The sequence below is a fragment of the Schistocerca piceifrons genome, chromosome 2, assembly GCF_021461385.2.
Source record: "Schistocerca piceifrons isolate TAMUIC-IGC-003096 chromosome 2, iqSchPice1.1, whole genome shotgun sequence".
NCBI classification, from domain to species: Eukaryota; Metazoa; Arthropoda; class Insecta; order Orthoptera; family Acrididae; genus Schistocerca; species Schistocerca piceifrons.
Window position 1 is genome coordinate 871824196 of NC_060139.1, and position 27709 is coordinate 871851904.

Here is a 27709-nt window from a genome sequence, read left to right on the forward strand (position 1 = left end):
TTGATTGTGGAATTTGCAGCTCTCTGCTAGCTCTGCGAGTCGATTTTCCTGGGCTGCGAACAAATGCTTGCTGGATGCGTGCTACATTTTCATCACTTGTTCTCGGCCGTCCAGAACTTTTCCCTTTGCACAAACACCCATTCTCTGTAAACTGTTTATACCAACGTTTAATACACCACCTATCAGGAGGTTTAACACCATACTTCGTTCGAAATGCACGCTGAACAACTGTCGTCGATTCACTTCTGCCGTACTCAATAACACAAAAAGCTTCCTGTTGAGCGATCGCCATCTTAGCATCAACTGACGCTGGTGCCTAGTCAACAGCGCCTCAAGCGAACAAATGTACAACTAAATGAAACTTTATAGCTCCCTTAATTCGCCGACAGATAGTGCTTAGCTCTGCCTTTTGTCGTTGCAGAGTTAAAAATTCCTAAAAGTTGTGGTATTCTTTTTGAATCACCCTGTATTTCCTGCACCATTGTTGTACCTGAGCTCAATGTCCACCTCTAATGATATCATTTTTGAAAGGATGTTAATGCTGGCCACATTCAGTGTGAACAGAGAGAGTTATCATTTTACAAGAATGAACACAATTCCAGCAGGGAGGAAACACTGGACAACTGTACAAGGAGGGTTGAACATATGTCAAAATCCAGTCCAAGAATTGTTAGCTTCCCTAAAGGACTGAAAGATCTCCAACCAACAATTGCCCTTGGTACAGACTCCACTACAGCCACTGGGTCACATATCTCTGACTTAACTGAATATTGTTGACTACAGGAGCTTAATCTGTAAGTTCAGTGGTCTACCAAATGCATTCCATTTACACACAGGCATCACATGTCTGGGCAAATGTGGTGTCTTGTCTACCTCAAGTAGCTCCAGGAACAGTAGGATATTGTACTGTTCATGGACCTTGTCGTTAGTGGGGAGGCTTGCGTGCCTCAGCGATACAGATAGCCGTGCTGTAGGTGCAATCAGAACAGAGGGCTATCTGTTGAGAGGCTAGATAAGCATGAGGTTTTTGAAGAGGGGCAGCAGCCTTTTCAATAACTGCATGGGCAACAGTCTGGATGACTGATCTGTGGAAGTGGAAGTGGGTTTAGCCATACATCGAGCAGCTTTTGAAACAGCATAAGCAAGATGTGGATGAGTAGAACATGCTACGTATATTAATGATTTCACAGCCAAACAATAAGGAACATTCCTGACCGGAGTATTACTATATTCATTGTCTAATTGTTCATTAACACAGGGAGTTTTTAATGGTTTCGAATCAGCCATGTTCAAAGAGTGTACAATCTTTTCTGTGTCTGCTTGCTGTGAAACAAACAAGCTCTATTTGCATCTCTAAAAATGAGTCTAAAGATCCCACTGTTATTTTGATGTCTTACTTTAACAAATCTAAAAATGAGTTTTTCCAGTGATAAGCCCATCACCGACATAAATAGCAACCAGTAATTTTTCTGTTACCTTGACGAACGTAAAGACAAAGATCTGCTGTAGAACTAATAAAGCCATTCTTTTTCAGAGTGAAACTTATTATTCCAGCAACAAGGTGATTGATTAAGTCCATGCAATGATTTCTTGAAGCGACAAACACGACCTGGCCCATCATTGAAAACTTCTGGTTGAGTATACAAGTCACCAAACAAAAATGCAGTTCCAACGTCAAATTGACCAATTCTCAAATTTTCTACTGTTGCAACCACTATTACAGCATGAATAGTGTCATAATGAGCAACTGGACTAAAAGTTTCTTCACAGTTAAGTCCGGTACACTGAAACATACGATGCACAACCAAACGAGAATGGTATTGATCAATTGATCCACCAGATCTATATTTAATATGAATTACCTATCCATTATCAATAGTAGAACTGCGTAAAGGAAAATGCACTAAGTCCCACGTATCATTTTCTTCAAATGCCTTCATTTCTTCTTCATCATGTTAAACAATTTATTTGAATCACTACTTTCTGTAGCTTCACTGCAGTTTGTTAGTGCAAGCTCTTCATGGATTGCTTTTGACAGCCAAACTAATGCATTTAATTCTTGAGACTGTTGAGGCTGATATCCTAATCTGTAGTCACTAAATTTCACTGGGGGACATATTCACAAGCTGGGCATTGATTTAGTAACCAATTCAAATGTTCCTGATCACTAGTTTCAATTTTAGAGTATCAGGCAAGAAAGAAATAAGCAAAAAGAGTGGTGGTGGAGGAAAGAAGAAAGTGGATGGAACAGTGGACCATAATGATGGAGGAGGATAGTGAAGATTCAAAAAAGGTGTTATATGGGATGATTAAAAGTAAGAGGAAGAACGGAATGACAGATTATGCTCGAATGGTGAACAAAAGTGAACAAGATGTAGAGAATAAGTAGGAACTCAAGAACATGTGGAAGGAGTATTTTGAAAAACTCCTGAACATGAATGGGGACCTGGATGAGGAGGAACAAGGGGAGGAGAAAAAAAGAGGAGGAACAGCAAATAGAAAAAGACCTTACATGGGGAGAAGTGGAAGAAGCATTGGGCAAGATGAAGGGAGGGAAGTCACCAGTCTGGATGAGCTGAGTGAGGAGATGGTGAGAGCAGCAAGAGAGATGGGCATACAATGGCTATATTGAGTGATGAAAATTGTGTGGAGACAGAAGATGATCCCAGAAGATTGGAAGAAGGGAATAATTGTCCCAATCTTTAAGAAGGGAAATAGAAAAGAGTGCAAGAACTATCAAGGGATACCACTGATGAGTCATTGTGCAAAGATTTTTAAGAAAATTTCGGAAGCACGAATTTGGGCAAAATTAGAAGGAAGAATGAGAGAAGGTCCACGGTGGATCTAATTTTTGCTCTACAACAACTGCATGAACAGCACTATGACTATGGAATAGATCTACTAATGACCTTCCTGGACATTGAAAATGCATATGATAGTGTACATAGAAGTAAAGTGTGGAAAGCCCTGGAGAACAGAGGAGTAGCAAAACAGTATATTTGGAGGATAAGGGAAATGTACCATGGAAGTGTGAGCTATGTGAAAGTGGGAGGAGAGAGATCAGCTTGAATTGAACAGAAGAATGGCTTGAGGCAGGGAAGTGCACTTTCACTATTACTCTTCATTGTAGTGATGGATGATATAATGAATACAGTAGCATAAGTAATTGGTGAAAGGAAGATGAAAGCTATGGTGTTTGCAGATGATATGATATGATTTGGGGGAATGAGGAGGAGGTACAAGAGCAGCTGGACATATGGGAATGAACAGTACAAGAATATGGGATGAAATTTAGTAAGAGTGAGATGATTATCACAGCAAGAAAGAAGGAGAGAGGAACAACTGGAATAATGATTGAGGAGAGTGGAGAGTTTCAAGTACCTAGGAAGCCTGATACAGGAGGATGGGAAAAAACGGCAGAGAAATAAATGAGCGGGGGAGAAATGCAGAAGCATTTCAGAAGGGTGTCAGAAGCCTGATATGGACCAAGGATGTACCCCAAATCAGTAAAAAGGTTATATACCAGTCATACTATGTCCCAATCCTGACATATGCATCAGTAACCTGGGTTATGAAAGTAGGAGAGAGAAGCAAAGTACAAGCTAGTGAGATGAAATTCTTGATAAACAGTACTGGAGTAACAAAGATAGACAGGTTAAGAAATGAGAGGCTCAGAGAATTAATGAAGGTGTAACAATTACAGGAGGAGATGGAGAAATTAAGGCTGAGATGGTATGGGCATGTTAAGAGAATGGAGAAGAGGATACCCAGCATGTTACAAGAGATGAAACTGGAAGGAAAGAGACCAAGAGGAACACTGAGAGACAGATGGCTGAAAGGAGTAGAGGAATGCGCCCAGAAGAAAGGAGAAGACTGGACCAAGGTGAAGATGGAGAGACAGTGGCAAGACAGAAGACAATGGAGAGGTCTGTGTTCCATACAGACCTGGCCAGAGGCTGGAAACTGTCCAAGATGATGATGATGATGTGATGATGTCTAGTTTCAATTTGATGAACAGTGGATTGACATCTCTCTTCTATTTCTTCAGGCATGGTTGGTTGGTTGGTTGGTTGGTTGGTTTAAAAGAGGGAGTAGGGATTAAACTGCTAGGTCATCGGTCTCTTGTTCTGAATAAAACACTGCCACAAGGGTGAGAATAAAACAAGCGAGACTGACAACACAAAACAGAGAGAAAGGAAAAACCACAAGAACGACGTAAGGGCAACAAACACTGAAATGGACAGAAGGGGAGAATAAATCCACAGACACGCAAGAAACAGGTAGAAGAGATTAAAACAACACAACAGATTACCACGGCTGGCTGACCCTGAGAATAAAAAGGAGAAGCCAGCCACTCTGCAACACATTAAAACCTTCACCCTAAGAGCACTAGGGTGGAGGACACAGAGTGACAAAGGACTTGGGCTAAAACTTAGATCAAATGATAAAACCCATCCTCATGAATAAAACATAAAACTAAATGAGCCAATGAAGCGTTGTCAGATAAAATTAGTGGCAATGAGTTCGGTAACCGAAGATTTCATGGCAGGGCAGTCAAAGCGGGACACTGCACCAGAATATGGGCCACTGTTAACTGGGCGCCGCATCGACACTCAGGCGGGTCTTCATGGCGCACGAGGTAGTTGCGGGTCACCCAAGCGTGGTCAATGCGGAGCTGGCAGAGAACCACAGAGTCCTTGCAAGAAGCCTGCATGGAGGACTGCCACACATTTGTAGTCTCCTTAATAGCACGCAGTTTGTTGTTCGTACTGAGACTATGCAATTCCGTCTCCCGAAGCCAAAAAACCTGGCGGCTTAAAAACAAATGCAAGTCAGTTATTGGAATGCCTATCTCCATAAGCGGTTTCAGTTTGGCCAGCCTGTCAGCAAGTTCATTGCCTGGGATTCCGTTGTGTCCTGGGGTCCACACAAACACCACTGAATGACTGGACCGTTCCAGAGCATAGATGACTCCTGGATGGTCCCTACCAAACAATGACAAGGGTAGCACTGGTCGATAGCTTTTAGGATTCAGTACACCGAAGAAACGACAACCCAGGGCATGAACGGATGTGTTCAAGAGTATGAGATATAGCCACCAGCTCTGCAGTAAAAACATTGCAGCCATCGGGCAAGGAATGTTGTTCATTATGTCCTCCATGGACATGCGCGAAGCCAACGTGACCATCAGCTATCGAGTCGTCGGTGTAAACCATTTCATGGCCTTGGTACATGTCAAGAGTTGAGAGGAAATGACAGTGGAGAGATACAGAGTGAACTGAGTTCTTTCGGCAGTGTGAAAGGTCCAAGCGAAGCCGCGGACCAGGTGTACACCATGGAGGTGTATGTGAATGGACCTCGAGTATAGGTGGTAAAGGCAAGGACTCCACTTCAGACAGAAGAGATTGGATGCGAAATGTAATTGTAAGCCCTGACTTGGGCCACTGATGCGGGAGATGAACGTAGGTGGGAAAAGGAGACGGTAATTCAGATGAACAGGAGAACTATGAATGTGTGCAGTGTAACTGGCAAGCAGTTAGGCACGCCTGACCTGCAATGGAGGGACTCCAGCCTCCACAAGGACGCTGATCACCGGACTCATCCTAAAAGTTCCCATCACTAGTCAAACGCCACAGTGGTGCACTGGGTCGAGTAAACGCACGCAATGCTGAGGGTGATGTCGAACCATAAACTAGACCCCCCCATAGTCAAGGCGGGATTGAACAAAGGCTCTGTAGAGCTGCAGCAGCGCAGAGCAATCTGCACCCCAATTGGTGTTGCTCAGGTAGTGGAGGGCATTTATGTCCTGCCAGCACTTCTGCAGATGAAGATGAGGAAGCCAAGTCAATCGGGCATCGAAAACCAGTCCTAAAAATTGATATGTCTCCACTACAGTGAGGGGATCATCATTAAGGTAACGTTCTGGTTCCAGATGAACAGTACTATGCTGACGGAAGTGCATAGCATACGACTTTGCGGCTGAAAACTGGAAGCTGTGGGCTACAGCCCATGACTGTGCCTTGTGAATGGCTCCCTGTAGATGCTGCTCATCAACTCCAGTACTGGTGGAGCAGTACAAAATGCTAAAGTCATCTGCATACAGAGAGGGTGAGACAGACAGCCCTACAGCTGCTGCTAGACTGTTAACGGCCACTAAAAATAGAGATACACTCAATACAGAGTCCTACGGGACCCCATTCTCCTGGATATGAGAGGAACTATGGGAGGCACCAACTTGGACACCGAAAGTAAGAAGTGACAGGCAATTCTGGATAAAAATCTGGAGTCGGCCTCGGAGACCCCATTCGTATAATGTGGCAAGGAGATGATGTCGCCAGTTGGTGTCAAATGCTTTTCGTAAATCAAAAAAGATGGCAACGAGGTGTTGGCATCTGGAAAAGGATGTTCGGATGGCAGACTCAAAGGACACAAGATTATCAGTAGTACAGCGACCCAGGTGGAAGCCATCCTGACGCGGAGCCAGTAGGCCACGTGACTCCAGGACCGGACCCAACCCAACCCAACCCAACCCAACCCAACCACTGACACACCGTATGTTCTAGCAGCTAACAAAAAACATTGTGAGGCTGATGGGCCAATAGCTATCCACATCAGGAGGGTTTTTGCCATGTTTGAGCACTGGTATGATAGTGCTCTCCCACCAATGTGATGGAAAGACGCCATCGCACCAGATCTAGTTGAAGATGATGTCTCTTTTAGCCAGATGAGAGATCTGACTGGATCTAATCTGGCCCAGGAGCTGTGTCGGGGCAATGTGCAAGGGCACTGAGGGGCTCCCACTCTGTGAATGGGACGTTATAGGGTTCACTGTGGCATACAGTGAATGAGAGGACTTTCTGTTCCATCCGCCGTTTGAGAGTGCGAAAGGCTGGGGGGTAAATCTCTGATGCAGAAGTGCGAGCGAAGTGCTCGAAAATCTTGTTCACATCGGTAGATATGATGTTAACACCAGGAACACCTGTTGGGGTCTGGTACCCAAAAACTCACTTGATCTTTCCCCAGACTTGGGAAGGTGACATATGGCACCCAATGGTCGAGACATATCTCGACCAACACTCCTGTTTCAGTCTTTTGATAAGCTGGCGAACGTGGGCACGGAGCCGTTTACAGGCTATGAGGTGCTCCAGGGAAGGGTGCTGCTTATGCCGCTGTAGAGCTTGCCAATGCCCCTTAATTGCCTCAGCAACTTCCAGCGACCACCAAGGGACTGTCTTTCGCTGGGGGCACCCTAAAGAACGAGGGATCGCGTTTCCCACTGCAGAAATGATCTTTGTATTTACCTGCTCAACAACCACATCAATGTTACCATGTGGGGGAGAGTCAACGGTGACAGCAGAGGTGAAAGCATCCCAGTCTGCCTTGTTTAAAGCCCATCTGGACAGGTGCCTGCAAACCGAGAGATCAATGGCCGAATATGTGGCATGAGCCATACTGAAATGTGTGGGGCAACTGTTGTGAGTGTTTAGAAATGGCAGGAGATTGGGTCGACAATGAGGGCTGGATTTGTTTACAGCTTCTGTAGCAGTGCAAGCTGGAGCTGCTTGTTGCCTGGGTGTGTTTATATTCGGTAGATAGTAGATATTTCTCAGTGAGTGAAGCATTTTTTTGTGTTCTTTAAAGTGTCGAGTCAGATGATGATGTGACAACCTAGAAGAAAGCAAGATAAAGTGAACAAAGACAAGCATCCAAAAGAAAAGGAGAAATCAGCCACACAAAGGGGGTGAAGAATTTGTCACAAGCACGGGTTATTTGGTGGAGGCTACAAGAACTGGCCCAAATTGCAGCTGTCGTATGAAGCGCGTGGCTCGTTTCAATGCAGTAGAGAAACGGAGAGCAATTAAAAATTTCTGCAGTGGATTACTCTACAACTGATTTTATGGCTGTTGCCTATTTAAATTGTTTATTGTTTCATTGTAATAAAATTTGATTGTGACATATTATTAGTTAGCAGTATCACCCAATATTCATTTAGTTTATTTACTTTTAATGCAATATTAAACAATAGGAGCTTTCGCTTTTGTTCTATGGTAATAGAAATACCCATTTAAGTTTAGGCTTATTGTCAATAAAGAAGTACATTATTGCTGGGTGTGGCATTGTTGTAGTCAGTCTGTTCTGGAACCTCCATTAGAGTGGATGTACATACTTCCAGAGTGTAGAATGTGTTATGTGCTTTGTTCTGTGTGTAATTTGTAATTAATTTTGAGAGTAACTGGAATGCAATAACATGGATAAACAGTGTTCTGCTGGACAGACAGCAAGTGAAATGTGTCAAAACAGTTTACAGTTCAGTTTCAAAAAACTTGAAAAATTTCAATGACTTTGATGAAGTTACACAAACTTTGTTTAAATTTCGAGTAAGTTGTTCTGTAACATCAGTGTACGAGTATCATGAGAAGAAATATATTCTGAAGTACAACCAAATTTTTGGAAGAAACTGCTGTGATCCACTTAAAGTTCATAAAAAGCCTATTACTACAGGTTTGAGGGAAATAAAACTTGAACATTTCTCCTTGTTATGTGAGAGTGAGACAGCTTCCCAAGTGAAACGTAATGTGATTCCTGGAAATTCCCTGTGCCCAAATTGTTACTCAAAAATATTTGTGATGAATCCAGAACCAGAATCACGTAACCTTGTTAATGACATTTATATTCTGAATGAGGAAGCTGTTAGCACATTCGATTTTGCTTGTTCTAAGTTAAGACTATCTCTGTAGTAACCACAACCAACAGCGGGAACGCCTTGGGCTGTGGATTGGAGCTGCCAGGCGGGGAAGCCGCTTGCGGTGGAGCACGCACCACCGGGTAAACACAGGATGAGTCGGACGACAGACCAACGACAACTGACAACAACCGACCACGATCGACTATTAGCAACACAATGAGGAAGAGAGAAACAACGGAGGCTTGTGGAAACCACAACACCAAAACACCAAACATAAATCCACTTGGAACCAGAGCCAGGCAAATGTCAACAAAGAGCAACGACCAGAACGCAGTACCGCCGAGACAGAAACGAAATCCAGAGAGAGTACCAGACTGGCTGGACTAGGGCAGAGCGGGTCCCTATATACGAAACCGGAGGGAGCGGCTATTGGCTGCTGTCTGCACGTGGCATAGCGGTGGCGCCCTCGCTGCGCGGAATAGCCGCCACGGAGGCGGAGCCCTCTATGGGCTGAGCACGTCCATTTGTTCTGCCGCGTGTTCGACTTCCGCGGCGGAAGGTACTAGAATCTCCAGCTTCAAAAATAATAAAATTAAGTAGCAGAAAAAGAAAAGCAGCTATTGAAAACAAGATACAACAAATTTCAGACAAAATTAGAAAAGACTTGGTATCATGCTTTAATAATACAGATACCAACATTATTTCTAAAGAAAAAGAAAACCTACCACCAGCATCATCTAACACTGAATATTTGAGCTCAATAGAGAAATTAAAAATTAAATGTTCAGTGACATCTAAAGAGGAAAAAGTTAAAATTTTAAGTTTGCTCCTTGACTCATAGTCAAGAGAAAAAAATAGTTCATGAATTCAACATTTCTCATCGTTTAGTTAAACTAACCCGAAAATTAGTGGAAGAGCAAGGCATTCTTCCAGTTTTAGGAAAGAAGAAAGGAGTAGGTATAAGTGAAGAAACAACTGAAAAGATCCAGCAGTTTTTTGAAGATGATGAAAACAGTAGAATGTGCCTAGGTTGCGAAGATTGCAAAAGGGTTGTTATAAATGGAGTTAAAGTAACAAAGCAGAAATGACTAGTGCTGTCAAATTTAAATGAACTTTATGTAGCTTTCAAAAATTCTCATCGTGAATGCAAAATTGGAAGGTCAAAATTTTGTGACCTCCACCCTAAGTGGTGTATTTTGGCTGGATTCTCAGGGACACACTCCGTATGTGTTTGTTTATATCATCAAAATGTCAAGCTGATGATTGTGGGTGCAAAACTCAGTGATCTTAACTACAAAGAGTTACTAGATTTAATGGTCTGTGACATTAACAGTTATGACCGCATGATGAGTTTGTGTAATATATGCCCTGGTAAGGAAACCGTTATTGAATTGTTTCACGAATATGATGATGAAATGCCAGACAGTGTTACCTTCAAACAGTGGGTCACAAATGACAGGGCAGAAATGATAACAGTGGTTAAATCACAGGAAGAGTACTTGGAATCTTTAATTGATAACTTACAAAAACTCAAAAGTCACCACTATGTTTCTAAAATCCAAAATAAGTTTTTGAAGGACAAAAAAGCAAAACTTCATGAAACTAAATGCATAGTGCTAGCTGATTTTGCAGAAAATTTTACATTTGTGATTCAGGATGCAATACAAGGGTACAACTGGGTCAATGACCAGGCAACAGTGCATCCATTTACTCTCTATTTTAAAAATGAGAAAGATGAAGTTTGCAGTTCTTCAATTTGCACTCTAAGCAACTAGTTGGAGCACAACACTTTGGCTGTACGTGTGTTTCAAAAGTATGTCATAAATTACATAAAAGAAAATTTTCCCAAGATTGAGAAACGGATATACTTTTCAGTATAAGAACAAAAAGAATTTTTCAAATCTGTGCAACCACAAAGCAGACTGAGTTGGAGGCTGAATGGCACTTTTTTGCATCTTGCCATGGTAAAAATGCATGTGATGGGCTAGGAGGTACAACAAAACATGAATTACATAAAGCCAGCCTACAAAGACCAACCACCGGCCAAATTCTCACAGTACAGGACATGTATGTCTTCTGCAAGGATAATATTAAAGGCATCACTTATTTTCTGATCAAGAAAGAAGAAGTGGTTCTGCATATGGAAACAACACTTCAAACCAGATTTGAAAACTGTGTAGCAATAAAAAGGAACAAGGCATTTCAACAAATTCCTTGGCATTGCAGAAAACTTAGTTCAAGGCTATGTAACATCAGAAACCAAAATTTATGAGGATCACTGTGTCAGTAAAATTACATCTCTGTCTTTAACACTGAATGACATGGTGACACGTGTGTATGATGGACAGTGGTGACTTGCAGAGCTTGAAAGAATAAGTTTGGAAAACAATGATATTTCTATGCATTTTTACCACCCTGATGGCCCAAGAACATCATTCAACAAATCTACTAGTGACAAAGTTTTGATACCTATGAAAAATTTTTTAAGGAAACTTTCAGTGCTTGAACTTACCACAGCAACTGGGAGGTCTTATGCTACATCACAGAAGGTGTCTGAAGAAATTGGTGTTCTTAACATTCACCACCAGGTTTAGGAACAGTGGCATCTCTAAGGATGTTAATTGAAAATATTTATTTTAAGTATGTCAAAATAATATAAATGTTAATCTCAGTGATGTTTCCACCTTTTGTATATAATTCAGTACCTTATTTCAATAATAACTGATTATACCCCGCCAATATCACACATGAATAGGCAACAGCCATAGGCTCAGTAGTAGAGTAATATGAATTATCTCTTCATTTTCAAATAGTCATATCTTTTTTCACAGTCAGATATCAATGTTGAAATTTTTACAGTACGTTGCTAACATATAGGTGTACAAACTGTGGAAAAAACATTTTTATATACAGTCCCACCTGAGATAATTAACCCCAAACTTAACAAAAAATTAAAATTTTCAAATTTCAAAAATTCATAAAAAATTAAGGCAACATTCTTGCTCTATATGAGGCTAGTAGTGTATGATATCTAACTATAGGTAAAAAATAGACTCTCATAAATCACTCCTTGTTCGTTATTTTTGGGCCTAAAAAGTGGGCTTTTGAAAATTTGGATACCAAACTTTGGAGGTCTTTTGACTGGCTATTTTGGGATTTAGGGTATTTTGTGTAATTGACATTGTTGTAGAGGACACTTCCCTAAAAACAATCATGTCAACTGCAATGCTGTAACCTAACCCAGTGCAGAGATATTCATATTTTTGCTAACGTCTCTAAACTGAAACAGTCGCGCTTACAAATGAAAATGGCCGCCATTCAGTAAAGGTGAAAGATAAAATTAAAAAAAACAAAAAAAAAACTGTTTTGAACTTCTCAATTATAGGGTAATCACATAGAAAAAAATTAAAATACTTAAAAATGGTCAATCAACCAACCTAATTTTTATTGGATCACTTCATTTGGATTGATCCACTATCCTTAATACAAAATCTGCAGAACTTAGATGCTTAAGAAGATCTGTAACATGTGACTTCCAGTTAGGGAAGGGAAAAACTGACCAGTTAAAGCAGATACTGATATTTTAGTACCAAATAACAGGTATATTTTCATCATATTTGTTGGGTCTCAGTTATAACAGTTTTTTTTTCATCTTTTACTAATGACTGAGTAAAAACGGCATATAAATATGCCATACCAGCAGCACTTTAACAATGAGTAAAATCCATTCATAAAATTTCCACTGCTTTGAAATATTGGATTATTAAAGAAAATTGGGAAAAGTGATCAGCACTATTTTAATAACAATGCCTACAGTAAGAAACTAGAAACAAACATGATGTAAGGAGTGGTACGGCACTGCACAGACAATAACATGCCCTTTGCCATGTGGCATGGTCTATTAGATAGTACACACATATGTGCAGAGTGCAAGACTTCTCCTCACCTGGTCTATATGGTAGTTTCTTGCAATCATCCTCCGACATCAGTTTTACTGCAAATGATACCATTCCTAGTTTGGAAGTATTTTTAGAAGTATGGTAACAATGAAATACGTCACTTCATCTGTTTTAAAAGATTAAAAATAGGAAGAGGCATATCAAACTTCAGACATCATATAAGGAGAAAACGCCCACAATGTACCTTGGAAGAGAAGGTAAATTTGACAGATACACCTGTAATTTTAATGACCTACTATAAATTGAGGATAATAACTGAACCTTTAGTTTTGTAGTTGTTTCAGAGTGAAAAATTGATACCATCCAAAAGTAATGATGCAGGGAAGTCATTAAAATGTGACCTTTTGCTCTCGCTGTCACCTCATCTGTCTCCTTCACCTTCACAATTTTGCACGGAGACAACGAGACCAATTACTGCTGCTGTGTCAACTGCTATATCGATCATGGTTTTGAGCTCTTCACCTTCATTAGAAGTTTTTGATTTTTGTTTGAAGTCTACATTTCTTTCTGAAAGTAATAGCAATGCAAAATCAATAATTGGTTATTTCAAAAACCAGTTATTTTGAGCTGTTTTAACAGTCAAGTTAACTGGAGACGAAAAGAACTGGTGTAACGAAAAACTGGTTGTTTGAGCGATAACTGGCATCCCTACTTCCTGTTCAAGTTTTTATCTATATAAACACTTAAGAATTTAGAATATTATATTGTGATTATTGGTTTACCCCTCGTGCAAAAGTGGAGGATTCTCCACCCAGGAATGACTATAATCTTGCATCCTCAGCAAAGATAACTATTTCTGTTTCTAATATATGATGGCAGTTATACACAAGGGCTGATCAACAAAGACAGATTTTTTTTCCTTCACAGATGTTTATTACCCAATTTCAGTGCTTACACGAACTTTTTCAAAGTACTCCCCTCCTACGTGAATGCACATCTTATATTGTCTCTACTAGTCCTTGAACATAAGGTGCTGGCCATTCTTTGTCACATCCTTGAGAATTGCCTCACTTTTCTTGACCATTGCTTCAGAGTTCTCAAATCGAATGCCCCACAACTTTGCCTTTAGTGATGGAAATAAAATTTCAGACTTCAAAGGTTGTGCATCATCATGATGGAGTTGCCACCCTGTTCAAGATAGTTCTGGTAGTTTCCTTGCAATGTGCTGCCCCAGTTTAGCCAATACTGATCTCTGGTATGCTACTTCAGTCCTGGTGGTACTGAGTCACGAGGGGAATGGTCCTCATGGGCCAGATGGTGGGAATTTGGAAGGTGGTGCATGACTGGAGAGATAAGGCATGGGAGATCTGTTTTTGTACAAGGTTAGGAGGGTAATTACACGTGTGAAGGCCTTAGTGAGACCCTCCGTGTATTTCAAGAGGGACTGCTTGTCACTACAGATGCAACTGTCACGGGTGGCTGGGCTGTATGGAATAGGTGGCAGCTCTCGAAGTTGAGGTATTGCTGGTGGTTAGTGGGTTTGATATAGACGGACATACTGATGTAGCAATTTTTCAAGTGGAAATCAACATCAAGGAAGGTGGCTTGTTGGGTTCAGTAGGACAAGGTGAAACAAGTGGGGAAGAAAGTGTTGAGGTTCTGGACAAATTTGGATAGGGTGTCCTCATCCTATATCCAGATCATGAATATGCCATCAATAAATCTGAAACAGGTGAGGGGTCTGGGATTATGGGTGTTCAGGGATTCCTCTAGATGGCCCATGAATAGGTTGGCATAGGACAGTGCCATGCGAGTGCCCTTAGCTGCACCCAGGATTTGTTTGTATGTAATGCCTTCAAAGGAGAAGTAATTGTGGGTGAGGATATAGTGGGTCACAGCAATTACGAAGGAGGTTGTAGGTTTGGAATCTGTCCGGTGTTAGTAGAGGTAGTTTTCAATAGCAGTATTAGGGATGTTAGTGTAAAAGGGGATGGCATCAATAGTGATGAGCAGGGCACCAAGTGGTAAAGGAACAGGAATTGTGGAGAGTCGGTGGAGGAAATGGTTGGTATCTTCAATAGCTGTCACTCACTCCATATCAAGAAATCCCTTCCATACAGCCTAGCCACCCACGGCTATTAAATCTGTAATAACATGCAGCCCCTCTTTAAACACACAAGGGATCTCACTGAGGCCTCGCAGACTATAATTACCCTCCCAACCTTGGACAATAACAGATCTCCTGTGCCTTATCTCTCCAGTCACCCACCACCTTCCAAATTCCCAACGTCCGGCCACAGAGGAGCACTCCCCTCGTGGCTCAGTACCACCTAGGACTGGAGCAACTGAATCGCATTCTCCAGCAGGATTTTGACTACCTCTTATCGTATCCTCATATGAGGACTGTTCTACCCACTACCCTTGCCACCCCTCCCACAGTGGTATTCCACTGCCCACTGAACCTACACAATATCCTTGTCCATCCCTATACAATTCCTGCTCCCAACCCCTTGCCTCATGGCTCATATTCCCAAAATAGACCTAGATGAAAGACTTGTCCCATACATGCTCCCACCACCACCTAATGCAGTCCAGTCACAAGCATCGCCTATCCCATAAAAGGTGGGGCAACCTGTGAAACAAGTCATGTGATATACAAGCTAAGCTGCAACCACTGCATCGCATTCTACATGGGTGTAACAACTAACAAGCTATCTGTCGACATGAATGGCCACTGACAAACTGTAGCCAAGAAACAGCTGGACCACCCCATTGTTGCACACACCGCCCAACATAATGTTCTACATTTCCACAAGTTCTTCACAGTGTGTGCCATCTGGATCCTTCCCACCAACAACAGTTTTCCTGAACTGCACGGGTGAAGCTCTCCCTGCAATATAGCCTACGTCCCCTAACCCTCCTGGCCTCAACCTTCGTTAGCCTCTGTCCTTATGCTCTAGCCCCTTTCCTGTTTCCATTCCAGCACTACACAGTCCCTTCAACACACCCACAGTGTTTTTACCTCTCTTCTTTCTCACTAATCCTCCCCTGTGCCCTCTGTCTCACCTCCTGACTGCACCTAGCTGCTCTACTCTCTCTCCACCTCATCCCTGTATGTTCCCATGAGCAGCACTTTACCATCCCCCCCCCCCCCCCCCCCAACCCTATCCTGCTATCACTCCCTCTCTCTGCCCCAGCCTCCTCCTTACTCCCACCACCTGGTTGTGTCTCCCACCATGTGCACCTGCTCACAGGGCAGTCTCAGCAGGCACAGACTGCAGTCGTGTGTGTGTGTGTGTGTGTGTGTGTGTGTGTGTGTGTGTGTGTGTGTGTGTCTGCGCGCGTGGGTTTTCAGAGGAAAGGGGCTGCACACATGCACATGTGTTCAATTGCATTGTTTTATAATTTCAATGCACCATCTGCCCACAGCCAGGTACTAACTTCAATACAATGAACTAGGTTCTGGTAGGCCACTATTATGTTTCCAGTGCTAAAGACACTAATAACTAAATATAACTAACTGTGTTGAGGAACAGTGGCTGGAAGGAGATACCTTACCCCCTGCAAGACATGGCAATTAGGAAACCCGCTAACAACAAAATAACTACACACCAACCTCTTCTGAAAGTAGGCAACAAAGATGTCCAAATTGCTTGTGCAAAGGTCAAATTATAATATCATCCTCATTGCATGTGAATTAATTTCACACGCACAACAACTTCCCAAAAGACTGTACTCCCTCCCAATCCCCCACGCCAACACCCAATCGCCTCCGCACTCCAGCATTACTCCAAAGTATTACATGACACAAAGGCAGCTTGTACAGGTGAAGGGTTAATTAATCTGTAATGACAGTATGAGCACTATCACACATTACAGCTCTCTTACTGAAAAAGCAAACTAACAAAGGGACATGCTACATGTTGAACCTCACATCACAATCAACTACTAATTTCAGCTACTTACAACGATACGGTCACTGGTGTCACTGTTAACTACACATACACACATTTTGGATAAATATTGCTTTACATGTGGCTTTGTTAAACATAAATACACAATTTTGCTACCAGAAAATGCAGCTTGGGTCATATTAAAGTGAAAACTAACCTCCATAAAGTCATGGCATTGAATGACTAATGAATCCTTAGTAATATTCTTGAAACACTCCGCCAATGTAGCAAAGTCAGTGCTTTCAAGGAGACTGCTTCGATTTCTCTTAATAAGTGTTAGACACACTCTGAATATTATCTTGGACCCTTCATAAAAAAGACAATCCCATATCCTCAGCACAGTCTGAAAAGGAAAAATACAAATTTTAAATAAAATTAACTTATATGTACCGAAAAACTAATTTTCAGTGGCTTTTGGATATCTGCTAATACAAGCATGAAAAGCCAAATTAAAAAAGTGTTGTGACTGCTGATTTTCGTGCTTAATATCAGTAGGAATGAGTTAGAATATTAAGATAAAAAGGTACTTTGTTTCCATCTAGCTATATTTGTTAATGATTGATATGTTCCAGAAAGAAAGTGTGCATTGCAATAAATTGTTATTAATCAATAAAACTGCTGAGCAAATTAGAATGAGCAGTAATCCATACTGGAAAATCAGATAAGAGAGACAACTGTGATACCATGTTAATCTATCTCAACTGTAATACGAACCAAGTGTGTAATAATAATAACTATAACCAGGAGGGTGAGGTTCGGATGGAAGAAGCATTAGAGGCAACAACAAAAATAGGATGATTTGCTGTTGGGATATCTTTTACTGCAGACCAGCACAGTGTGCTTGGCACACACGCAAAGTGTAGGGATGCCCCTGCTGCAAGGATATGAACAGTGTTAGAGTGGTGAAAGCAAATGAGGTATTTCCAATGTAACTAATCATCAAAATCTTCTGCTGACTGAGTAAAAGAATGCTGTATTTTAAGGCAGGTCAGCAAAAGGTGCTATCCCTATTAATTAGATTATCAGCCTGCTTAATTTCAACAGATTCATTCAGAACACAATCCTAGTACAGGGAAGTGGCAACAACCACCTCTGTCAGATTATATTTCATTGCATGACCCTCATCTGAGCACTGCTCAGCCACAATGGATTATGTGGGTTGTTATAACATTGTGTGGCAGTGATATACCACACACACTTCCCGAACAAACAGAATGAATAGTTTGACCAATGTATGCTTCATAATCTCTATGTATGCTTTATAACCACCCCCCTCCCCACCCCACACCCCAATCCAATCCCATGAACCATGGATCTTGCCGTTGGCTGGGAGGCTTGCGTTCCTCAGTGATACAGATACAACAATGGAAGGGTACCTGTTGAGAGGCCAGACATATGTGTCACTCCTGAAGAGGGTCACCAGCCTTTTCAGTAGTTGCAGGGGCAACAGAATGGATGATTGACTGTTCTGGCCTTGTAACATAAACCAAAACAGCCTTGCTGTGCTGGTACTGCAAACAACTGAAAGCAAGGGGAAACTACAGCTGTAATTTTTCCCGAGGGCATGCAGCTTGGCTGTATGGTTAAATGATGATAGCATCTTCTTGGGTAAAATATTCCAGAGATAAAACATTCCCCCATTCGGATCTTCGGGTGGGGACTACTCAGGATGACGTTGTTATCAGGAGAAAGAAAACTGGCATTATATGGATTGGAGCATAGAACGCCAGATCCCTTAATTGAGCAGGTAAGTTAAAAAATGTAAAAAGGGTAATGGTTAGGTTAAAGTGAGATGTAGCGGGAATTAATGATGTTCGGTGGCAGGAAGAACAAGACTTCTGGTCAAGTGAATACAAGGTCATAAATACAAAATCAAATGGGGGTAATGCAGGAGTAGGTTTAATAACGAATAAAAAAATAGGAGCACAGGTAAACTACTACAAACAGCATCGTGAGCACAGTATTGTAGCCAAGATAGATACGAAGCCCATGCCTAACACAGTAGTAGAAGTTTATATGCCAACTAGCTCTGCAGATGACAAAGAGCTTGAAGAAATGTATGATGTGATGAAAGAAATTATTCAGATAATGAAGGGAGATGAACATTTAATAGTCATGGGGGACTGGAATTCGATAGTAGGAAAAGGAAGAGAAGGAAAAGTAGTAGGTGAACATGGAATGGGTGTAAGGAATGAAAGAGTAAGCCGCCTGGTAGAATTTTGCAGAGAGCATAACTTAATCATAGCTAACACTTGGTTTAAGAATCATGAATGAAGGTGGTATATATGGAAGAGGTCTGGAGACACTGGAAGGTTTCTGATGGATTATACAATGGTAAGACAGAGATTTTGGAACCAGGTTATAATTGTAAGACATTTCCAGGGACAGATGTGGACTGACCAGAATCTATTGGTTATGAACTTTAGATTAAAACTGAAGAAACTGCAAAAAGGTGGGACTTTAAGGAGATGGGACCTGGATAAACTGAAAGAACACGACGTTGTAGAGAACTTCAGAGAGAGCATTAGGGAACAATTGACAGGAACAGGGGAAAGAAATACAACAGGAGAAGAATGGGGTAACTTTGAAAGATGAAATAGTGGAGGCAGCAGAGGATCAAGTAGGTAAAAAGACGAGGGCTAGTAGAACTCCTTATGTAACAGAAGAGATACTGAATTTAATTGACGAAAGGAGAAAATATAGAAATGCAGTAAGTGAAGCAGACAAAAATGAATACAAATGTATCAAAAAGGAGATCAACAGGATGTACAAAATGGCTAAGCAGGGATAACAAGAGGCCAAATGAAAGGATGAAGAGGCACGTGTCACTAGGGAGTAAGATAGAGACTGCCTACAGGAAAATTAAAGAGACTTTTGCAGGAAAGAGAACTACGTCTATGAGGATCAAGAGCTCAGATGGAAACCCAGTTCTAAGCAAGAAGGGAAAGCAGAAAGGTGGAAGGGGTGTATAGAGGGTCTATACAAGGGAGATATACTTGAGGGCAAAATTGTGGAAATGGAAGAGGACATAGGTGAAGATGAAATGGGAGATATGATACTGTCTGAAGAATTTGACCAAGCACCAAAAGACCTAACTCGAAACAAAGCCCTGGGATTAGACAATATTTCATTAGAACTACTGATAGCCTGGTGAGCAAGATGTATGAGACAGGCAAAATACCCTCAGACTTCAAGAAGAATATAAGAATTCCAATCACATAGAGAGCAGTTGTTGACAGGTGCGAAAATTACCAAACTATCAGTTTAACAAGTCACAGCTGCAAAATACTGACATGAATTCTTTAAAGACGAATGAGAAAACTGGTAGAAGCCTACCTTGGGGAAGATCAGTTTTGATCCGCAGAAATGTTGGAACACATGAGGCAGTACTGACCCTACGACTTATTTTCAAAGATAGGTTATGGAAAGGCAAACCTACATTTCAAGCATTTATAGACTTAGAGAAAACGTTTGACAATGTTGACTGGAATACTCTCTTTCAAATTCTGAAGGTGGCAGGGGTAAAATACAGGGAGCAAAAGGCTATTTTCAATTTGTACAGAAACCAGATGGCAGTTATAAGAGTTGAGGGGCATTCAATCTGTATATTGAGCAAGCAGTGAAGGAAACAAAAGAAAAATCTGGAGTAGGAATTAAAATCCATGGAGAAGAAATAAATACTTTGAGGTTTGCCGATGATGATGTAATTCTGTCAGAGACAGCAAAGGATCTGGAAGAGCAGCTGAACGGAATGGACAGTGTCTTGAAAGGAGGTTATAAGATGAACAACAACAAAAGCAAAACGAGGATAATGGAATGTAGTCGAATTAAATTGGATGATGCTGAGGCAATTAGATTAGGAAATGAGACAGTTAAAGTAGTAAAGGAGTTTTGCTATTTGGGGAGCGAAATAACTGATGACGGTTGAAGTAGAGAGGATGTAAAATGTAGACTGGCAATGGCAAGAAAAGCGTTTCTGAAGAAGAGAAATTTGTTAACATCGAGTATAGATTAAAGTGTCGGGAAGTCTTTTCTAGGAGTATTTGTAGAGTGTAGCCATGTATGGATATGAAACATAGACGACAAATAGTTTAGACAAGAAGAGAATGAAGCTTTCAAAATGTGGTGCTAGAGAAGAATGCTGCAGATTAGATGGGTAGATCATGTAACTAATGAGGAGGTGCTGAATAGAATTGCGGGGGGGAAGAGGAATTCGTGGCACAACTTGTCTAGAAGAAGAGATCTGTAGGTAGGATGTGTTCTGAGGCATCAAGTGATCATCAATTTAGTACTGCAGGGCAGTGTGGAGGGTAAAAATTGTAGAGGGAGACCAAGATATGAATAAACTAAGTAGATTCAGAAGGATGTTGGGTGCAGTAGCTACTTGGAGATGATGAAGCTTGTACAGGATAGAGTAGCATGGAGAGCTGCATCAAACCAGTCTCTGGACTGAAGACAACAACAACAACAACAACAACAACAACAAGCTTTATAACAGTGGGAGGGAATCTTACGAACAGTGGGCTTCCTTTATCTTGGAATCTCCCTGGACATAATGATGAAAGATGCAGCACTATCAACAACTGTCGTTATTCTACATCCGGGGAAAGCACTGGAAAGCAATGGAAATGCAGCACTTCTGGCTGACTGATCATATGAAACCAGTTAGCTGATTGATTTTAGCCTAAGTGGCCAAAAACTCATGTCCATTCTTGGCAAGTCAACTGATACTATGTTCTGATGTAACTGATGCTTCCCTAGACAATGAGGCTATATTTATGGACTCTGACCAATAACAAAACAGACTATTTTTATTGTTGTACAAGTGAATTATACTTAAATGTGAGAATACTAGTGCTTAGTTGTTGTTCAGGGCCTACAGACTGATAAACGTATTCAGTGGACATTGGCTTCCATCGCCATTTATCAATACCAACACAAGTCTGTCACTATATGGCAACTGACCTTTATTTAGTTTAACCTGTGCGAACAGTGAATTAGTTTTCTTATGGCTTAGGAAAATTATTTATTTCACTGTGAAACTGATCACCTTTTGTGCCCATTAACATTTGTTAATCACTCAATATGTGGCCAGCTTATCAGGATTTTAATTACAAATGCTCCTGGGAGGTCAAATGGTCTATGGGTGAGGGAAATTTTGCATATGCTAATAGTGGAAATGATTATGTTGCAGAAGCTAAGTAATTGAATGACCACACTGTTTGCTATGGGACTGGTGGAACTACAGTAAATCTCCTACTACAGTGCAGTCAAGAATATTTTGCTGCCTCAACTGATGAAAATTAAATGCATTTAACAATTATATGTTCAACTCTTGCTTGAAATGTGTAGAATCTAAGACTGAACTTGCCTTAAGGTTGGTTAGGGAATTATGGCATAAGCAATGTATAATATTATGAAAAATATATATGAATTGTGTTAAAGCAGAAAACTTTTAATACTTCTTGTAGCCATAAGTTGTTATCTAATTTTATTATTACGTGATGGTTGAAGTGTTAAGGATTCACATCAGGTGAAGGCGTAATCTCGAACTCTAAACCCCACGCAGTCAGATACATGGAGACTTGTCAACGCTTATGAGATACTAAACACAGCATTTATCAGGAGATGTAATTTAGGTCTCTCCTGTGTGGTATCTTCTCTGGGTCAATATGCATCCAGGTTTGGGAAGGCAAGAAGATGGACTTACAAATTATCATCATGTATAATTAAAATTCTTCCTAACAGGAGAGATGTCACACTGGCTATCATTTTTGGTCAGCATCGTACTGGCAGATTATTAGCTGAGGAGGAGTCTGATAGGTAGGTGGTGGTGAAGCTGTGACTTCATTTGGCTGTGGACAGCAGATTGGTTGATGCTGCTCCTCTCAACTCTGTACATGACACAGTTTTATATATCCTTAGTCGTGCCTGCAGAAGCTTTAGGTGAGTCTGAGGCAGTTGACATAATGCTAGTGAGCAATGAAGACATCAAAGACTGAAAACAGAAAATGGCTGGTCACAGGCAGTGCTGCTGTGGTATTGACTGAGCATGATAGAGCAAATTTTCTCTCTCACTGGTTCTTTATCATTTGCTTGATTAAGTACAGTCCTGTTTCCACTAAATGGGTATGAGTGGTTGCCTTCCAACTTCGCAGGTCTAATAGCCAGCATTTGTATCAGTTGATGGCAGTGAGTGGTTATGGCGCAGGCGAGCACTGCAGACATCGGCAGAAAGGCAGCCGTCACAGGTCCATAATGATCGGCAACAGCAGATGGGACATTGCACCCATCTGTGTGTTAACCAGCTGAGCAATCGGGGAGCCGCTGGTTGCTGCTTAGGGCTTGACTGCAGCCTACTGGTCGTGGGTTTTTCAGCTGCACTCGTGAATGTTGGCAGCTCAGCCTCCATCCATTGACACTGCTGACCTCATAGATTATTATCAAGATGCGTGTAACAGCTCTAAGTGACCTCAAGTTAATTATGGGATGTTTATACCAATGATCTGATTCTGCTGTGGCAGTATTAGAATCGTTCAAAGACGGTTTATGCTCAGTAGTGTGGAAATACTTAGATCCTGCAATACTAGTCGGAGGTAACTAACCTTCTGAGTACAGACTGGAACATCTATGGATTCATTGCAGGTAGTAATGGACAAGCAGTTTCGTGAAGCTGTTATGAACATGATTGCCAAAAACTGTCTTGAGGAGGTAGTTCAACAGACCATATGCATTGGAAGTGTTTTAGACCTTGCAGCTACAAACACGCTTTAAGCTATCAACATTGTCAGTGTAGAAACAAAGATTAGTGATCATGATATCATAGCGACAATAGTTACTGAAGTTAATGAATCCCTCAACAAGGCTATGAGAGTAGTTTTGATAGAAGTGTAGATCAGCACTTGTTAGCCTCCCACTTAGAAAATGAATGTATGTCATTTAGTTCCAGTGTGATGGACACAGAGAAATTACGAGCAAAGTTTAAATGGATTGTGAATTGCGTCCCCAAGAAGTACATGCCAAGTAAATTAAGGATGAAAAATACCCACTGTGCTTTAGTATGAAAATTTGGAAATTGCTGAAGAAACAGAGATTGTTGTACTTTTGTTTCAAAAATGAACTTGCAAATGAAGATAGGGAAAAGCTAGTAAAGATTCTATAGCGACCAGAGTCAAGACACATCCGAGAATGACTTCACAATGAGCTTTGGCTGACCAACTGGCTGACAGTGAGTCACCAGAGAATAACTGGCGGCCAACATGAGAGAACGATAGACAATGGAGACAGCATGGCAGAATAAAAAATCCAAAGGGCAATACTGCGAAGTAGCGAATTCAGAATGAAGACAACGGCATACAGCAAAATATACATGGTAAAGTAGAGAAATCACAACTAACGCATGGAGCGGCCATGCTACTGGCTTTAAAGGATGGCCGCAAGCCCTAATAGGCTGGCTTACATTAACACACACTACTGTAACAGCGTCGCCTAGTGGTCATCATCAATGCCCATACCGCCTGGTGGGTCTTCAAACATGCCAAGCTAGGATACCAGGTACCTCCACATGAAATGGGTATTTAAGGATGGAAGCACCACAGACAATTCTGGGGAAGGCGAACAAGTGGCAGGTGTCGAGGCCCAGCATAGAGGTTTGCTGGTAGAAAACATTGGGGCACCCAGTGATGTGGGCATGGATTGAGTGGGCGACGACAGCCGAGATGGCAGAGGTCACCCTGAGACCTCCACTTCCATGCCGCATCTTTGAGAACTGTTGCTGGGGACCTAGGAATGTAAGCTGTACCTCGATTGGTGTGGAAACCACTTTGACCAGCACCAGCAAGGGTTTTGCCCCATATGAGCAAGCCCACACAGCTGTACCCCGCAGAAAGTATCCAACAGGTTGGGTCTGGGGTTCTGTCAGCTGTGGGGCCAGGAGGTGAGTGAGAATATGTGACTGCCACCCACACAGGAGCTTTGTTGGCTATGGTCATGGGAAGGGTGGACTGGTAGGTGCCGAGAAACAGTGTGAGCGCAGCCATGGTGGTGAAAGTACCCACAGCTTTCAACATTTGTTGCTTAAACGTGTGCAACTTATACTGCGATTTACCACTGGAGGTTTTGTTTGTTTCATTTTAGGATGCAAAAACATTGAGGATCATACATGTCTATGTCGTAACTGTAGAAAACAAAGACAAAGAAAGGAGTTTAAAGCCAGTACATGTTAAGATCAATCGACAGCAGGAAAGACAGCTAAAAACAAGTACTTGGAGACTGATCATAAAATATGCCACAGAGAAATATAGGTCCTGAGCTAAAGATTAGATGTCCTTCGCCATATTACTGTGACAGATAAAAAGGGCAAGATCGACAGCCTGTGTTTCATTCATTAAAATGGCTGATAACTCAGGCTGTACACATAACCTGGAAGCAAGCGGTTAAAAAAAGGGCATTCTGCCAGGAAATGGCAAACTGTCAAAGGTTGAGGGAAATGAGCACAAAGTGGAGAGGGAGCAAAACTTAACAAATGGCGATGGCTAAAAAGACAGTGCCCAATACACACCATTGGAGATGCAGAACTGTTCAAAAGCCACCACTGTGAATTGGGGTGAATTATCCAACATGATGGTGCAACGAGGCCCTAAGGTGGTGAGAATCTGGATGAGAGCAGTAAGAGTGGCGTCAGTGGTGGCAAACGCCATGCTGACCACATAGGGGTAGCTACAATAAGCGACCACGACAATGAGCCACATACATCCCACAACAGGGCCAGCAAAGCCCAGATGAATGAAATTCCAGAATCAACAAGGACGGGTCAGGGGGCCAAAAGATTGAGTTGATGTTGCCTGGTGCCAGACACAAGCAGAACAGTTGCACATCATGGTCTTCATATTTCTGTTCAGTCCCAGTCAGTAGGCATGCTGTCTTATGGGGGACCGGGGGGGGGGGGTTTCTTGCACGACATACCCCAAGGCTCACAATGGGGGATGTGCAGAACATGGCGGCACAGGTTAGGTGAGTGATGACATGGTGAGTATCCCCTGTCGGCGTCAAGCAGGAGAACATCGGAGATGACGAACAAACTGTGGCACAGAGGTGGCCTAGGCTTGGAGCTCAGAATCGGCACGCAGACATTGAAATAGAAGTGGTCCACACTTGTAGAACATAGTGCTTGACATGTTGCACAAGATGGGGCATGGTGCAAGACTGCAGCGATGTGAATCACCATAATGAGAAATCCATCAACGAGTGCTGTCATTACTTGTCGTGAAAACTGGAGATTTCCTGTCAGTCATATGCCAGGTCGGGCCCTCAGGACAGACGAGAAAGGGAATTCACTATTGTGTGTTGTGCTGTTGGCTTGTATTTAATAGTATAAATGTAAGAGCTGAGGAAGAGTGCCCTCTGTTGGAGGTGGTGTGCGGTCCACTCCAGAAGCTGAGGAGGGTCCAGAAAGAGTGACTATTGGCTTGTGGTTCATAATGAGGATAAACTTGGTACAAAGAGATAAACATATAACTTCTTAATGGCAAAGATGATCACCAAAGCCTCTTTCTCAATCTGTTAGTAGTTCTTTTAAGCTGCTGTCAGTGTCTCTGACGCACAGGCAATTGGCTGCCCCATACCGATATCTTTCCTACGCGCCAGCACTGCGCCACTTGTTCCTGAAAAATTTGACATTTGTGTAAGCAGCACTTGAGCTGTGCACCAAGCACCATGGTAAAGAGGGTATGAAAGTTGTGCAGGTGGTGTTGACACAGTCAAGTCATCTAGATTGTTAGTATGTGCAGGAATGGATACGGGTTAACTGTTCCAGTTCTTTCTAGAAAATCGCTGGAGTGAAAGAGATTCAAAAGGGTAAGAGCAAAAGCATAAGCAAAAGAGTGTGTTGATGAGTATGATGCATTGTGATTCCTCGTCCAGGGGGATCTGCAAATATGTGTTAGCAAGGTCTACCTTAAAGAAATATTCATGTTCAGCACTCTTCGTGAGGGGGTCCTCCGGACGCAAGATGGGATAGATTTCCACTTGTGCCTGGGCATTGATCATCAATTTAAAATCTTATCATAGCCATAGAGAGCCACTGGGTTTCTGGACCACCACCAGGGGTGTGGCCCAAGTACTAGTTTTGACAGGTTCAATTACTGGAGCTGCATGGAGGTGATCGAGTACTTGCTTAACAACCGCCCTTGAAGAGACAGGAAGAGGTCCTGCTCAGCAGAAATGGGGCATAGAATCTGGACCAAGGAAACCTGGGCCTGGAAATCCATGGCACACCCTAGGCTGGTTTAAACAGAGGCACAAAGGTCTTCAAGCTCCTGGAATCAAACTGTTGAAGTTGACCTGAACCTCACCAGTGATGGAAAACCCAAATAGCGAGAAGACATTGAGATCAAAAATGTTGCCAGCTGACTGACTAGTGACAACAAACAGAGTTACCAGCTGGACGACCTGTATGTCTATAACATTGACCATGAATTGACCCTAAAGAGGATTCAAACTGCTACCACAGATGACCAATGTACAGGAAGGTGGGCTCAAGCCTGGGGAACCAAGACAAGCATATGTATGGAAGTTGATCAAAGAAATACTAGTTCCTGTGTCCACCTGGAAGAGGAAATTCTAGGTTACATTCATGAGGGTGGTAAACAACTTAGATGTGGAAGAATCATCCTGAGAAAGAACTTTCTTAAGTTCATGCACCATCCCATGACGCACTGGTGGTGGCGGTAGTAGTAAGGGGGGGGGGGGGGGGCGGCATCTGACTGTGTCACTTGTTCATAAAAAACAGTGTGGAGATGCCCTTCTTTACCACAATGGTCACAGTGCAGGTGTGCCATGAAGCAGTCAGGACATCATGGGAGACTCTGCTGCTGACAGCAAAGGGATGTGACAGGCTGTTCAGAAACAATGGAAATGTCCAAAACTGATGAATCACAATGCCACAAGCAGGAAAAAGACTTATGAGAATTCTGCCTCCAAGGCAGCGGCTGGATTGCCACTACCTGAGGTCGAGCCATGAGACGTTGTTTGCAGCCTGTGTGATCTCAAAAGAGGGCGTGAGTTTCAAAATATTGTCTAAGGTAGGGTTGTCCAGTTCGAGAACTGCAGTATGAAGTTCTGAATTGGGAGACAACTGGACCACAACATCTCAGATCAGTGAATCTGCACGT

The 27709-nt window shown here is 42.1% G+C and overlaps 1 protein-coding gene across 1 annotated transcript in view; it reads right to left on the reverse strand.

Annotated features, from left to right (window-relative positions):
• The window catches only part of LOC124776426 (growth hormone-regulated TBC protein 1-A), a 53052-nt gene that overhangs the window by 9041 nt on the left and 16302 nt on the right, over positions 1-27709 (reverse strand). Inside the window, exon 6 of the mRNA XM_047251420.1 lies at positions 16696-16881. Coding sequence (XP_047107376.1) covers positions 16696-16881 — 186 coding nt within the window. The remainder of the gene's footprint in view (positions 1-16695; positions 16882-27709) is intronic.